Source organism: Elgaria multicarinata, chromosome 16 (assembly GCF_023053635.1).
Source record: "Elgaria multicarinata webbii isolate HBS135686 ecotype San Diego chromosome 16, rElgMul1.1.pri, whole genome shotgun sequence".
NCBI lineage: Eukaryota > Metazoa > Chordata > Lepidosauria > Squamata > Anguidae > Elgaria > Elgaria multicarinata.
Genome location: NC_086186.1, coordinates 11,712,975 through 11,729,503, shown reverse-complemented (window position 1 = coordinate 11,729,503; position 16,529 = coordinate 11,712,975). Strand labels below are relative to the sequence as shown.

General features: G+C 42.5%; 1 protein-coding gene across 1 annotated transcript in view; it reads right to left on the bottom strand.

Annotated features, from left to right (window-relative positions):
- Nucleotides 1-16,529, bottom strand: part of DUOX2 (dual oxidase 2) — a 74,046-nt gene that overhangs the window by 20,767 nt on the left and 36,750 nt on the right. The window contains exons 13-21 of the mRNA XM_063142363.1: nucleotides 15,128-15,294; nucleotides 14,386-14,504; nucleotides 13,168-13,305; nucleotides 12,354-12,467; nucleotides 7,273-7,475; nucleotides 5,880-6,065; nucleotides 4,773-4,998; nucleotides 4,074-4,167; nucleotides 3,329-3,504 (exon numbers count right to left, since the gene is read on the bottom strand). Coding sequence (XP_062998433.1) covers nucleotides 3,329-3,504; nucleotides 4,074-4,167; nucleotides 4,773-4,998; nucleotides 5,880-6,065; nucleotides 7,273-7,475; nucleotides 12,354-12,467; nucleotides 13,168-13,305; nucleotides 14,386-14,504; nucleotides 15,128-15,294 — 1,423 coding nt within the window. The remainder of the gene's footprint in view (nucleotides 1-3,328; nucleotides 3,505-4,073; nucleotides 4,168-4,772; nucleotides 4,999-5,879; nucleotides 6,066-7,272; nucleotides 7,476-12,353; nucleotides 12,468-13,167; nucleotides 13,306-14,385; nucleotides 14,505-15,127; nucleotides 15,295-16,529) is intronic.

The following is a 16,529-nucleotide window of genomic DNA, read 5'->3' as shown; positions in this document are numbered from 1 at the left end:
TTTTAAGACATAAAGGGGTCTATAAGACTATTACATATGGTTTCTAAAATTGCTTAACACCATTGTAAGCTACTACCTGATTATGCAGAGAGAGATGCCCAGGCAATTACTATACTTTGCCATTATAGGCAGCGTGACTCCTGGCAAGGGGAGGAGTGGGTAGACTGGCTGTTGACATGTTCAGTGGAGTGCCATAGGCCTTCTTTACTTGTTGCTTCTTCCAAGCTGCCCAGGTCCCTTATCTGGGTCAAGGGGGCAGAAGTGGCACTGCAGCAAAAAGGAATATGAGCACCAATGTTTGGACTGGGGCAAAATAATACAGTATGTGGGTATGTGGTGTGGTTTGGCTTGAATTGCTTGTGTCTGGATTTCCTTTCTGGACTGTACTTGCTGGTTACATGACCCACAAGGCCAGGTTGTGGTATAGTCCTCTTCTTCTTTTGTGTTCAAAAGCCGTAAAGTATCCTGTGAGATCTGGAAGACTCACAACTTTATTATGGCATAATAAGCTGTTGTCCACTGGCCTCAAGTGCCAAAATTACTTTACTGGCTTTGCACTGTGAGTTTGGGGGTGGGGTGGGGGGTCATGTCATTTGCTATTCCACTTTGGGCAGCAAAATATCTTGGGCCAGCCCTGGCAAGAGCTGGCTATAATTTAGATACTGAACAACATACATTGGGTTTCCTAGGTGTACAGGGCCCAGGTGTCTCAAGCAGGATCTACACTACTGTTTTCATAGAATCATAGAATAATAGAGTTGGGAGAGGTCTATAAGGCCATCAAGTCCAACCCCCCCTGCTCAATGCAGGAATCCAGGTTAAAGCATCTCTGACAGGTGGTTGTCTAGCTGCTTCTTGAATGCCTCTAGTGTGGGAGAGCCCACAACCTTCCTAGGTAACTGGTTCTATTGTCATACTCTAACAGTCAGGAAGTTTTTCCTGATGTCCAGCCGGAATCTGGCTTCCTTTAACTTGAGCCCATTATTCCGTGTCCTGCACTCTGGGATGATCGAGAAGAGATCCTGGCCCTCCTGTGTGTGTCAATCTTTCAAGTATTTGAGGAATGTTATCATGTCTCCCCTCAGGCTTCTCCTCAAGGCTAAACATTACCTCTGTCTCCCCTCCCCTCCAGGACACTCCTACCTCTCCTGTCTGCACCCTCTCTCCCTCTTCTACCCCCACACATAGGGGGCATTTCTCTCTCTTCTTTCCCCAGGGCTCCCCCTACACCAATCCTCTTCTTCTGCCCTTATTTTATTTAGAGTATTTTTATTTAGAGTATTTTTATCCCGCACCTCAGCCTAAAAGGCTCCCGGAGCGGCTTACAATTGATCAGTAAAGAAGACTGATGTGCCCTTGTGACGGTTTCCCATCCTCTCTTTTCTCCTTCATCTCCTGTCTTCTGCCAATAGCCCCTTTGCGGCCTTCCAGAGATGTCCCTACTTCCAGATCTCCTACACTCCCACAAGTTCTCCAAATCTTGCCAGCCAGCCCTCTCTTATGCTAGGCTCGCAGCCACCCCTCGTCCTCACTATATTCACCCCAGAAGTCTCTCTCCTGGACCTCATTCCAAATTCTTTGCTCAGCAGCACACAGGGCAATCTTTTAAAATCATTATTAGGGCATTTTATGTATGGTGTATTCTATGTATGGTGCTGGAACTTAAGATGACACTCGTTAATGTGATAGAATCTGTTTTAAATGTGAATCTGTTTTAGAAAGTTTGGATTAGGTCATTATCTGATTAAATTTAAAGATGGTGAAAATTGACTGTGTCTTTATATATGCCTGGTTATCACTACAGCAAAAAAAAATAGTATTCAGAGTCTCCATTTTAAAATGTGTATTTTTAAAGTACAGATTACTTGTTAATTAAAAAATACAGTTTACTTCAGTTTTCATTTATTTTGTTTGTTTGATGAATGAAAAAAAGTCCTTTATTACTGTATATTTAATCAATGTTTACCTTAAAAAAAATCCCTGGCTGAACCCCCTAATGAAATGTGCTGCGCACGCCTATGCCACCAAGGATTTTGTAAGAGCTTAGGAGGGGGGAAGGAAAGGAGCCGACTGACTTCTTGGACTGGATTCTCAGAGCAAAGGACTATCGCTCCGCCATCTTGTTTCCCAATAGAAAAGGTAGACGGAAGGCCAAATAGGATACAGGGAGACCTGTGAAAGTGACAGGGCCATGCATACCAGACCTGCCCCCGATGTCCCTGATCACCCCATCTTGAATGGGAGTTCTGAGGGGGGTGGGTTCTGTTCATGTTCATCTGAATGCAAATAGACCCCTTGACGTGATAAGCAGCCCTGATAAAGCAGGTTCCTGATTGTTTGCAGCAGCAAAATCTCATGCCCAAACCTGCCCCTTCTGGAGTTCCCCAGAAGGCCACACCCTTTCCCCCCAGCCCCTCCCTCTTTCCCCCCACCATCAATCATTTGGTGGTTTCTGGCTTTGATGAAGTCTTTTCATCAAGGTCAAATGCCTTTCCTAAGATTTAGTTCTTGGCACTAAGAACTTTAAGCTAAAATATGCTGGCCTGAGCTTCTGTGAAATGCCACCTTCAGAATTCCCTGCTCAATGTAGGGAAGAGATGGGGACTTAGGGTAGAATGCAACTAAAGTGCAAATAATAATAATACCGTATTTCTTCGATTGTAAGACGCCATCGATTGTAAGACGCACACTAATTTCAGTACCACCAACAGAAATAAAAACCCTAAGACACACCCACAATTCTAAGACGCACCCCATTTTTAGAGATGTTTATATGGGGGGGAAAGTGTGTCTTAGAATCGAAGTAATAGTAATAATAATAATAATAATAATAATAATAATAATAATAATAATAAATTTATTTTTTACCTGCCTCTCCCTCTGGATTGAGGCGGGGTACAACACGAATGCAAACATCATATAACTAATTAAAACATTTAAAACTAATACATTATTAAAAGCAGCACATTATTAAAAGGCAAATTTAAAATTCAACTGGGTAGGCCTGCCGGAATAGACCCGCTGAAATGAATGGGACTGAAGTTATTCATAACTAACTCAAGTCCCATTCATTTCAATGGGGCTACACTAAGTAGGACTTTAGTTGCATTCTACGCTTAGAGGACAGAGCTGGTGCAGTCGCATGTAAGGATGTTTGGGTGCAGCTGGCATGGGGCGGTGAACTTGTACCTCTTAGGCAAGTTCCTATACCCCAACCTGTGGCCCTCCAGATGTTTTCGACTGCAACACCCATCATTCCCCGCCAGTGCGGCCATTCCCTAAGCACCTCCAAAGCTTAGCCTGGGCTATCCGTTTTGCTTTTGCTGACCTTTTACACAGAGCTGAGTGCAGCGGAGTTCATTGTCGTGGTCGCGCAGCATGTAGTGAAAGTCGTCCCAGGTGAGCTCTTCCTTATCTTGGAAACCTGACTCCTTGAACAAGGACTCAATGACCTTCTCGGTCTGGTCTCGTGAGAGACAGTTGTTTGAGATCTCAATGAAGGACCTAGAACAGGAGAGAGGGCTGTGCATGGCCAAGTTGCATGTAGGTTTGATCCCTGCTTTGTACCACTTGTGTAAATGCAGAGGACCTGGTTTGAACGAGGAGGAGCCGGGTCAGAAGCCCTATTCTAGCCACTTTAAAGTAAGAGTGTTGACACTCAGACCTGTGGAGCAAATCTGGCCCATCTGGGTTTTATCTCCAACCATCCCAAGGTGGCCACGTCCTTTCCTCTGACCCATCCTTTTCCTCCAACCAGCTATCATTTGTTGCTTTCCCAGATTTTGTGCACTCCCCACTCCCATCCCGTCCCCCATTCTAAAAAGTTGAAATGCTTCTCTGAAGGCATAGCTATTGGCATTAAGCTAAAACAATAGCGAGGAAAACAAAGGTCTGGTTTTCAACCAGAAGCAACAAACACAGAAGTCAAATTTCAGCTGAGGAACTTGGCTTGGAATGCAGGTTAACGTCTCCCTGCCATACTTATTCCAGAGCCTGGAAAGTTCTCCAGATGTTCTCCTCCAACAAGGGCCCAGGAATGGCCAACATTCTGTGCCTAAAGCTATAGAAGATACCTCAGCATCCTGAAGAATTCATCTTTTGAAAGGAAACCGTTCCCATCTATGTCATACATTGTGAACATCAGCTTGGACTTCTCTTGGGGAGATCCTGGTCAAGGGACAGAAAAGAATGCACACTATTCCTTATGTACGTGTATTCATATAACCTAGCACAAGCAAATGCTATGCAAGTTCACCTCTTTTTTGGGGTAATGCACTTCCTCTTTGATTTGTAAGTGGCCACCCTAAAGTAAGCACAGCTCACTTCTGGCTTAACCAAACCGTCTCATGGGAGGGTCGGCCCTGCCTTGGTGGCAAAAGGGAAGAGAGGACACACCATTTTTGGTCTGGCTTCTGGGAGAAAGAGGGGAGTCTTTTAGGCCACAGCTAGACCTAAGGTTTATCCTGGGATCATCCAGGGTTCGCCCCTGCCTGAGCACTGGATCCCCTGTGTGTCACCTAGATGAACAGGTTTGACCCCTGGACGATCCAGGGATAAACCTTACGTCTAACTATGGCTTTAGTTTCTGAAAGGATAGAGGCCCTCTATTGTATCTTACCTTGCATGCTTTCATCTAGGTTTTAGACAGAGAGATAGCTAGTGTACAACTATTCATATTTTATTCTGGTAACACACATTTGGCCTGTTTTCCAGTGCTGAACTTCAGACGATTCCCTCCCAGCCATTCCAGTCTGAGGGTACCAATATTTCACCTTTCATAAAGACCACCAAGATGTCCAGGAACTCCCTGAAGGAGACATATCCGTTGCCATCTTTGTCGGCAAGAGAGAACATGGAGTCCACAAATACGGATTGGGGCTTGAGGCCCAGTGCGTCTGCAAACTCTGCCCTGCTTAGCTCACATTTCAGGGCTTCTTTGGCTTTCTGGGAAGTCTCTAGGTTGAGCTCTCCGGCATCTAATTTGTCAATGTCTAGAACCTGAAAAGAGAAGGCCTGGTTAGCTTCCAAGAAATGTAACCCTAGACCCTCCTACAATAGAGAGCTGCAGCAATCTAAACAAAGTTGGGACAACTCTTTCTGCCCTGCCCTGCAAATATTAGTTAAAACTTCTCAATGGAGGTTCAGCCTACATTGCAATAGTTCAGAACATCTATGCGATCATTCAAGGCGACGTTACGTAACTGGCTTTGCTCAGTATTTAACAGAAGGCTAAGCGAGGAATTTCCAACAAATGAAACCAACCAGCTCTCACAAAGGGAGAACAAGGAAGCAGCAGCAACTGCTTCTGGAAATGCGGATTTTCTTTGAATGTCACATTTTCGCAAGAGTCTTGGACAAGGCTGACCACAAACTTTCCGTCACCTTTTTGCTTGGCGAGTCCTGTATTTGCAGCTAGTTTCCCTATCTAGCCCATTGAGGCCCCAATTGAGGCTCCTCCTCCTTCCTGAAGCCCCGCCCCGCAGAGAAGGGTGAGGGAGACTGGCTCAGACTGAAACCGCTGTCTCAAGAAGTGCCTTGAAGTGGTTCTTGAAGGCTCCACTCGCCCCTCACTTCTCCCCATGGGAAAGGCAAAGACTGCATGTAACCAGTTCCTTCCACATAGTTGATTTGCACAAAACACTTGACAGGACTGTAGTTGTAAATCCCTGTGCAGTATATTTTTTCCTCTTCCCTCCCCATCTCTTTTCCTTTTGTGCTATGTCTTTTGAGATCGAAAGCTTGTGGGAAGGGGCTGTTTTATTTTTATGAATTGCATACTGGCAATTCTGGGAGAGCTTTTGAGGCTGAGAAGTGGGATAAAAGTGCTTTTAATAAATCACCACCACCACGCATAAAAAAAGAGAAGCTTCTTCATATACTTGGGCAAATGAATGTCTGAAGAAAATCTCCAGGATGTCCTTCCTCTGCTCCTTGGTCACGGCCTTCTTCAGCAGCTGCTGTTCCTTCATCTCAGATATGTGGAGAGACAGCCTGTATTTATCCAGGTAGGCTTTAAGCTGCTCCAGGAAGTCCCTGCGTTCTGCCTCACCATGAAACTGCAACACCTGTGAGACAATGAGATGGAGAAGCTCTCAGCTCAAGCAGATTGTATAAGCCAGAGAGCTTTTGTTATCTAGTCTCTTCTACACACATAAACAAGGAAGCAACGGATACTACAGCTGGGACCTGCTACAAAAACAGAACAGAGTGAAGTGCTGTTGTCTAGAAGGCAAACTGAGAAACTGTAAAAATGGAAATTGCCCTAGAACTTCAGTACAAGAAAGAGGTGGCATCTGAGCTCCTAAAGACAAAACCACTAGTTTGAACCCAAATTAACGTGGTGCTAGCAAGTACCACTTTGCTTTGCAGGATGCCAACCTCCCAGTTAAAAACAACAATTAAATACATGATATCAGGAACGGCAGGGAGTCTGACAGGTGCCAAGGTGGCACATGGATGCCCTCTTGAACCACATGGTGGACCTCCGGACTATTGCAATGCATGGTACTTGGATCCACCTTTGAAGAGCATTTCGAAACTTGCACCGGGGATTGAATGCAACTGAAGTCCTGCTTAGAATAGACCGGTTGAAATGAGTGGGATTTAAGTCCCATGCATTTCAATGGGTCCACTCTAAATAGGAGTCTACCCAGGATTTGCTATATGGTTCATCTCTCACCAGTGTAAAAAGTAGGGGTGGGGGAAAAAAATTGGGACTGCATTCACACCAGCCTAATTCACTTTCCTGGATTAATATGAGGATTGGAATGCAGTTATCCTTCGGATTGGGTACTTCTCCGAATTTTGCAGTGCTGTTCCTGACTCAAAGGTTGTGTACAAAAATGCCTTTATTGGGGAAAAGCGGGATGGAATGGACTTATGATTGAATACATGTGAAACTTGCATGGGCAAGATATAGACGGATTCATCTATCTCTAGTTAAAAGGCATAAAAAGGTTTCCAATTTGGTTCCAGGTAAAACTCAAGGTGCTTGCTTTGACCTGTAATGCCCTAAATAGCCTAAAGGACACCTTGTCCCATCTGAGCCATTAGATAAAATTCAGAGGCCCTGCTTCAGAAACTCATGAGTTTGGAGGTTAGGTGGTTGATGACCAATGAAAGGGACTTCTCTGTGGTGGCACCTTGATTGCGGTAGGCTCTTCCCAGAAACATTCATTTAGCTCCTGTCCTTTTAGCCTTTAGCAGGATGTAACTGTTTTCAGTGTGAACGAATAAATACATGGTCGTTTTGACATGACACACATAGCATACCAGGTCATATTCTTTAGGGATCTTCAGGAGCAAAGTCTTGCAGCCTTTGTTGTAGGACAAGAAGGTCTCCACATGCTCCTGGCTTTTCAGAGTGATGCTTCGGAGCACGGCCAGCTTGCAGTCAAGCACTTTGATCACCTTGTCTTCATGCAGCTGAAGGTAGACAGGAGAGCTGGGAGCCTTGGGGTCTTGCCATTCAAAGGCTGGGGGGAAAAAATGAGAGTTCTTTCAAGAGGGTTTACAACAGATACAATAAAAACATGCAAAACCAATGATCTAAAAGCACGGAACTCAAAACAGCAGCACAAACCCGTTTCAAATCAGAGTGGTGAAACCGCATCACCATTTAAAACAGAAAGAAACAACAGCTTCAAAGTCCAACTTATCGTTTCAGTAAATAGAGGATTGAAATACAAAGATTTTAAAGCCTTCTTAAAAGCAAACAGGGAGGGAGCCAGACACACCTCGTTTGGGAGGGAGTTCCACAGATATGGGGCCATCACTGAAAAGGCTCTGTCTCTTGTGCCCACCAACTTCACTGGCATTAATGGTGAGTTTGTGAGCAGGATTTCTGTAGCCCATCTTAAGGCCCAGGCAGTTTCATATAGCGCAGCGGGGAGCAAACAGTGACCATCCAGATGTTTTGGCCTACAGCTCCCATGGGAGTGATGGGAATTGTAGGCCAAAACATCTGGAGGGCCACTAGTTGCCCATTCAAGTAACCTGATCCCAAACCGTTTAGGGTGCCCTCCAGATGTGTTGAAATACAAGCACCAACATCTTCAGCCAGTGCAGCCAGTGGGTAACCATGCAGCTGATACAAATGCTTCTTAACGGCTGAGGATGCTCTCTGCGAAGCAGAGAAAGGAAGTGGGACAGAGGGAGAGATGTCTGAAAGAGAAACACCTTGGGGTTCTCTCTGGGGGACAGATGTGGACAGTGGGTTTGCTTTTGCCTCCACGTATGCTCTGCTTGCATATTTGCAAATAAAGCAACTCTTATGTGAAGACAGCTGCAGTCTCCAGCACTCTCTCATCCAAAGGAATATTTTTTTTTTTTTTTAATTTTTATTCATTTTCAACACTATATAAACATAGATAAACATTTCCAAAATATAACTGAAACTAACACAATAAGAAAAAAAAATACATCAAATATCTGCTGCATACATATTGAATAATTGTTGAGTACAAATATCAAAAACTATTACATATGCCTTATCACACTACAACATCTTCATTCTTAACATAAATGTGCACCCCCCACCTCGGGATCATTCTTGAGTCCAAAATCTAATCATTTCTTCTGCTGGTGGTTTCCCACTTCCCTTAGTAAACACGAACACTAGGAACTGTTTCCAGATTCCTTCGAACTCATTTATTTTAGTTACGCCTTTTCTCCACTTAATATTACATGTCAGTTTATCATTAATGGCTATGTCCCATACTACTTTATACCATTCCTCAATAGAATATTCCCCTTGGATCTTCCAGTTCCTAGCTATCATCAATCGTGCTGCAACCAACAAACTCGATATCAGCTCTATAGTTCCTTTTCCACACTTTATATCTTCAAATAGTGACAGCAATGCTATTTTTGGTGTTTGTTCTATTTTCATTCCCACTATTTCTTCAATTTCTGAAAACACCATCTTCCATAATCTTTGTACATATTTGCATTGCCACCACATATGTAAATACGTTCCTTTTTCCCCACATCCTCTCCAACAATTTGCTGAATGTTGATCACTTATCTTATTCAATCTAACCGGGGTTAGGTACCACCTCCATAAAATTTTAAAATAATTCTCCTTTATTCTTACTGATAAACTTCTCAACACTCTTTGTTTCCATAGTCCCTCCCAGCTCTGTCGCCCTATTTGTATCTTCAAATCTGATTCCCAAACCATTTTCTCTGTATTCTCTCTAAACTCCTTCTCTAACAATATTTTATATATTTCACTCATTAATCCTTTTGAAACTATACTCCCTCCTTTCCCTTCCTCCTTACTTACTACTAATTCTTCAAACCTCGTCATCTTTCTGCACATTCTATTATCTTTAATCCACTTTTTATTCCATTGCTCTAATTGACCATATTCTAACCAAGATAGCTTCTTCTCCTTTAACAAATTTTCCATATCCTCTCTTGTTTTAATATCTCTTACCCAATCCTTTAATCTTATTTTATTTTTCTCTTTTAATATTTTACATAATCTACCCTTTAGATCCTCTGGGAAATTCTTTAACATTATTATCGGTGCTAAGGGAGAGTTGCTCGGAAGCAGCTTCCCTTTAAATTTACTCCAAATTTCCCATTGAGTCCTCAGGAGTGGATTATCTATACTTCCAACCCACTTTCTTCCTCCGTCTTTAAAAAAAACATTCTCCAAATTCATCTCTACCTTATTTATGGTTTTTTCTTCCATCCAATATAAATCTCCTACTCCCATAATTGCTTCTACAACATGTCTTAATCTATTTGCTACGTAGTATAATTTTATGTTTGGGAGACCCATTCCCCCCTTTTTTTGGCTTAGGTACCAATTATTTTTATTCACTCTTGCTCTCTTTTCTCCATTACAATATTTATTAATAATATTTTGCCAACTTTTTATCTCGGTTTCTGATATTTTTATAGGTAACATTCTAAATACAAAATTAATTTTGGCTAATATCTTCATTTTTATTAAGGCTATTCTTCCGAACCAAGATAAATTTAATCTTTTATATTTCTCCAATTTCTCTAATACCTCTTTCTTTAACCTCGTTAAATTTTCCTTTTCAAGATTCTCTAAATTTTTTGTAATTTTAATTCCCAAATATTTAATCTCATTCTTAACTTTCAATTCCATTCCCTTAAATTCCCAATCCTTTTCTTCCTTCTTGGTATAGTTAAACAACATCATCTCTGATTTAGACCAATTTATTTTTAACCCTGTAATTTCCTCAAATTCCCTCAACTGATATTTAATTCTTTCTAACTTTCTTAATGGATTCTTAATGGTCAATAAAGTGTCATCCGCAAACATGTTTAACTTTATTTCCCTTACCTCTCCAATTCCTTCTAACTCTTCATCCTCCCTTAGTGCCTTCGCCAAAACTTCCATAACCATTACAAACAGGACCGGCGAGAGCGGACATCCTTGTCTTGTTCCTCTGGCTAGTCGTATCTTTTCAGTAAGTCCGTCATTTACCACCACTACCGCCGTATTTTGGGAATATAGCTGTTCTATTACATTTTTAAATTTATTTCCAAATCCCAATTTATCTATAATACTCTTTAGTGCCTGCCAGCTCACACAATCAAAAGCTTTAAAAATATCTAATGCCATAATACCTGCCTTAATATTTGCTTTTTTTATTACATTTATTACATTTAAAACTCTACCCACTAAATTATGCATATGTCTTCCTACCACAAACCCACATTGATCTGCTCCTATATATTCTGCCAAGAATTTATTTAATCGTTTGGCCATAATAGATGTAAAAATTTTAGCATCCTGATTTATTAAAGAAATAGGTCTATAAGAATCGGGATTAGTCAAATCTTTATCTGGTTTTGGGATCAGAATTATCACTGAATGTTCCCATGATTCAGGTATCTTCTCTCCTGATAATATCCTATTATAAAGTTCCATTAATTTTGGAACTAGACAATCTTTGAAGACCTTATAATATTCTGGACCCAAACCATCTGCTCCTGGTGATTTACCCACTTTTAACTTATCAATAACCTCTTCAACTTCTCTTTGAGTTATTACTGACTCCATTAACTCCTTATATTCTGATTTTATTTCCTTCTTTATAAACCTTCCAATATACTCCTCCACCTTTTCTTGTTGAATTTCTTTACCCTTGTACAATTCCTGATAAAATTCCTGAAAAATTTTTATTTTAGCTTTCATTGCATGACAATAATTCCCTCGGCTATCTTTCAACGTTTCTATCCCATTCCTCCCTTTTTCTTTTTGTGTGAGCTTGGCAAGCAACCTCGAGTTCTTATCACTGTTTTCAAAATATTCCCTTTTCATATACATTAAATTCTTTTGAATCTCTTCTATATTTAAATTTTCTAATTGTTTCTTCTTAGCTTGTATTTCCACTAATTTATATTTATCTTTACTTCGCCAATATCTTTCCTCCAAGTTTTTAATTTCTATCTCTAACTTTTCCTGTTCTGCACGTTGTTGTCTTTTTAAACTACATGTTTCTCTAATACAGATTCCTCTTGCTACAGCCTTCATGGTGTCCCAAATGACTGACCCAGCTGTTCCTCCTTTTTCATTAATTTCCCATGACTCCGACAGTTCCTTCCGAATTTTATCTACTATTTTATTGTATTTCAATATCTTTGTGTTCAACTTCCATCTATATGCCTCTTTATAATCTTTCTTAACTGTAAATTCTAAACTTAACAAGGCATGATCAGTTACTTTTATTACCCCCATTTCCATTTTACAAATCCTCGTTGCAAAGTCTTTTGAAACAAATATATGATCTATCCTGGAGTATGTATGATGAACTGGGGAAAAATATGAGAATCCAGGCCTATTCCCGTTAAGTAAGCGCCACGAATCTAAATAATCATTTTCTTTTACTAATTTGTTGAAATACAAGCACCAACATCTTCAGCCAGTGCAGCCAGTGGGTAACCATGCAGCTGATACAAATGCTTCTTAACGGCTGAGGATGCTCTCTGCGAAGCAGAGAAAGGAAGTGGGACAGAGGGAGAGATGTCTGAAAGAGAAACACCTTGGGGTTCTCTCTGGGGGACAGATGTGGACAGTGGGTTTGCTTTTGCCTCCACGTATGCTCTGCTTGCATATTTGCAAATAAAGCAACTCTTATGTGAAGACAGCTGCAGTCTCCAGCACTCTCTCATCCAAAGGAATCTTGACCCAGTAGCACACTCCCTGGGGACAGAGCAGGGAAATGGGGGAGCACATCACAATTTCGACTGTTTCCTGAGCACTGATTGGCAAAAGACATTCTCCCAGGCATTTGCACCTTCTAATACTTCGAATACTTGGCTTGCCTGCAGCATTTGGGGCCCAGATGCTTCGTGTTGTCCCTCACCTTGTATTCCCTCTGCAGAGACCTCTGCCCTGTCGCAGGGGTTTTGCTTCTTCTGCAGCTTGTTGAACGATCTCCTCCGGAAAGCGGCAACAACCCAGGCGATAAACAAACTCACTGCAGAGACACCAATGGGACAAGTCTAGACGGCGGGGGAAGTCACAGCTTCTTGAAATAAAGATGTTTTCAGGAGGGGCCAGAAACAACAGTGTTGATGCCTGCCTGAGTTCTAGAGGCAGGGAGTTCCAGAGAAAGGGGGCCACCACACTGAAGGCGCTACTCTGTGTGGATTCCAACCTGGCCATAGGTCCATGCGGAACCACCAGGAGCATACCTTCTGACGACCTCAGTGAATAAAGAAAGGATACTGTGGTGAGCAGCATCAGCCCCAAGGGGGCCCAGGTGTTGATGCCTGTCTTGTTTGCCACTGCCTCCATTACCTCCTGCTCTCTGAGCAGTCAATTTGGGGGGGTGGGGGGTGGACGTTGGCTCCAGCAATAGGTCCAATTTTAACTGGAGATGCTGGGTTCTGCCAGAAGACCTTGCCACATTGCCGTTCTCTGTTCAGTTGCAGCATGAATCCTTGGCCCTCATCAGTCTGGGGTAAGCATGATGTTAGTATGCATCAGCCATGGCACCGACATTGGACTGCTGCAGGCCAGCTCCCCGTGAGACCAACTTCAAACTCAGGAACACTGGCTCATGGTAAACTCATAAACACAGGCAGGCTTCGGTATTTGGCACTCTTCAGGACATGACCTTGACTTAACCCCTCCTCGGGATGTAAAGAAAACAGAAAACGTGGACTGAGACAAACCTAGAGGGAGGCAGCAGAGGGCGGTGATGAGAATCCCAAATCCGGCTGCGCTTCCTTGGAAATAATCTAGCACGGTGAGGCCCACGCAGGAGGGCAGCTCTTCTCCAGTCTCCTGCGGGGCTGGGGGACACGGATGTCCTGGGAAGGGAGACAAGGTAGGCAGAATGTCAGCGCACCATGGACACTTGGGCCTTTCATTCCAAGAGGGGTCTTTCAAGCAGCATGCAAGCCAGCAAACATATGAATCGTAATTTGCACCCAGACCCACTCCAGCATGGACTGGGTCCAATTTCTGAAGCCATCAGGGTCAAATGCCAAACTGCCTCAGGCACTCTGGGCAACTGAAATGGAGTCTGCTTGGACACTGGTGCTTTTGCCACAACACATGGTCAGTTTCTCTCTTTGTCTCTCTCTGTCTCTCTCTCTGTCTCTTCCTGCAGCAGACAGACAGGTGGTTTGAGGAGATCTGGATTTACAGACATGGGTAAGCAAGGGGGGGTATGTTGCAATTCTGGAAATGACTCCATCCTGCAACAACAGACTGAGATGTTGCCATTCCGTGCCAAAATCAATAAAACTGCTCTTGCACCAAGATGGAAAGAATGTCATAAAATTGCACCCACTGCAAACATCACAGGGCAGGTTGAGGGACAATGGCCAGCAGGGAAGAAATTTGCAACCCCCTTTGACCATGTTTTCCATTCAAAGCCTGCTCTAAACTATTGGAGTGCTTAATTTCATCTTGAAATGAGCTTAGTTTATTTGTCCTTTACTCAGTATTGTATGTATTCAGAGAAGGCTGAATGCCCAAAATAAATTCAGCACCTTGGAGAACTCCTTTAGAGTTTTGGCTGGTTCTCTCTGAAACCCAGAATGGATTCACAGCACCACCGAAATCGGAGCCTCTGTATGTATTTCTATTACGTATTTATCTGCCAACGTTATGGCTTTTTAAAAAATGGTTTCTATTGTATTTGTTTCGATCTCGTTGTTACATTTACTGCTGTTCATTTGATAGGTAGCGAGCTGCATTGGGCACACGTTTGTGGAAAGCAGCCTACAGGTAAATAGATGAGATGAGGAGGAGGAAGGTAAGTCTTCCCACAATTCTCATCTGCATGTGGGCAAAGGTCATCGAATGGTTCCGGTGCAGATGCTACAAAGTACGGCCTTCATACTAACTCCCACCTGTCAGGAGCACAGAATGTCAACACTCACCATCATTCCAGACAAACACTTTGCCCTGGATGTCTCCTGAATCTGCAGAGGTAACGTTGACAAGGACATCATGGAATGTGGTCTTTCGAATGGCTGTAATCTCTTCAGATGAGAATAACCTAAGGAACAGACAAGAAACCACACACACACACACAAAAAGTGCTTGGTGAAGCCTCGGTAGTGATGAACAAATTATGCTCAGTTTGTCCCAAACTTCTAGAACTTCCACAATCTTAAGTTTGGTAGATCCTGAACTTTGAGAATTTCCTCCATTTTAAGTTTGTTACATCCCGAATTTTGAGAATCCCCCCAGTCTTAAATTCATTTCATCCCGAACTTTGAGAAAACAGTGGAAATTCTAAGCCATGTTTGTGTGCATTACTCCTGATGTGTGCATTTTTGTATACAAATTTGCCTAATATACTTCTCTTTTACTTTTACTTTTGCTAACCATTATCTTAACAGAATGCATTTTTAATGTTATTTCCAGGATGATATGTGTACTTTTTCCTAATGCACACATTTTTGCACACATTTTTGATGGAACAACTCCACTGCAAAATTCAGAGAAGTGCGAATTTTGAAGACTAACCGAATGTCGCCTATTGCTTCCAGAGTGCAAAATTAAGTACATTCACAAATGCAAACTGAATGAATTTCTTCCCCTTAGTACTTAGAAGGTTCTGGGGATGTCCGGTGGACCATGCGCTTGAGTATTCCTGGAAAGTCGATGGGCTCTTACCCATTTCTGGTGTTTTCAAACCAAAACCGGTCTCCATCCCGTAGACGGAGAAACTGGTCCTCCATGATGGCATGGAAAAGGGTTCTGTCTGTTTCCAGCAGGGCTCCAGTAAGCAGCTCCAGGCTGTCTGTGTTGTTGTTATACATGTTCTCAATTTCCTTGAGAAGCTAGGAATGAACCAGAAGATTAGCTTGGACAATCAGCGGGAGAGGAGGGTGGTTGGGTAGCACTGTTAATTTTTTTGTCACACGTTATTCTGGCTGTGGGGACAAGCTGAGAAGAGGCTACCTTGGTGGGAATGACTGACAGGCCCTTCTCTGTGGTAGCACCCTGGCTGCGGAACTCTCTCCTGAACCAAGTTAGAACGTCCCTACTTAGTTCAGTTTTAAGCAGGCTGTTAAACCATTTCCCCATCATATGGCTTTTTAGTAATTTAACAGTTTAACCCTACTCTTAAGTGAGCAGCATTGAATTCAATGGGATTTACTCCCAGGTAAGTATGTATAGGTTTCTGGCCTACTTGTATTAGCTCCACACTATGGTGGGTTTTTTTTAAAAATAATCTCTCCTGCTCTTCATTCTACTGCTGATGTTATAAAGTGATATAATTCTTTTAAAACTGCAAGCCTATGCATGTTTAGACAGAAAAAAGTTGTATAATTCTCTGGAATTATTGGCTGGAGCATGCTGGGAGTTGTAGGTCTTTTCCTCCCCTAAAAATGCGTAGGATTGAGCACTAAATATTCTTTAAATTTTAATTGTCAATTGCCCTGGAGGCCCTATTGGGGCTGAAAAGTGACTCATAACTTGATAAACGAATAAAATAAAAATAAAAGTAGGCCTTTGATCCCAGAGCACAGGGAGCCTGGGCAGAGAGAATTAAGAATAAAATGGCCAGTATCATACTGCCTTTATACAGAACTATTGTGCGACCAAACTTAGAATACTGTGTACAGTTCTGGTCACCACACCTCAAAAAAGATATTGCAAAGCTGGAAAAAGTGCAGAAAAGGGCAGGTAAAATGTTCAAGAAACTGGAGCTTCTCCCCTATGGGATTCTTTAGCTTGGAAAAAGGAGGGTAAGTGGAGACATGATAGAGGTGTACAAAATTATGCATGGCATGGAGAATGTGGACAGGGAGACATTTTTCTCCCTCTCTCGTGATACTAGAACCTGGGGTCATCCCATGAAGCTTGATTGGTGGGAGATTCTGGACAGATAAAAGGAAGGACTTCTTCACCCAACACAGAGTTAAACTATGGACTACACTAAATCAAGATGTAGTGGTGGCCACCACTTTGGATGGCTTTAAAAGGGGGGTTGATAAATTCCTGGAGGAGAAGCTATCCATGGCTACTAGCCCTGATGCTTATGTACTACCTCCAGTATCAGAGGCAGTAA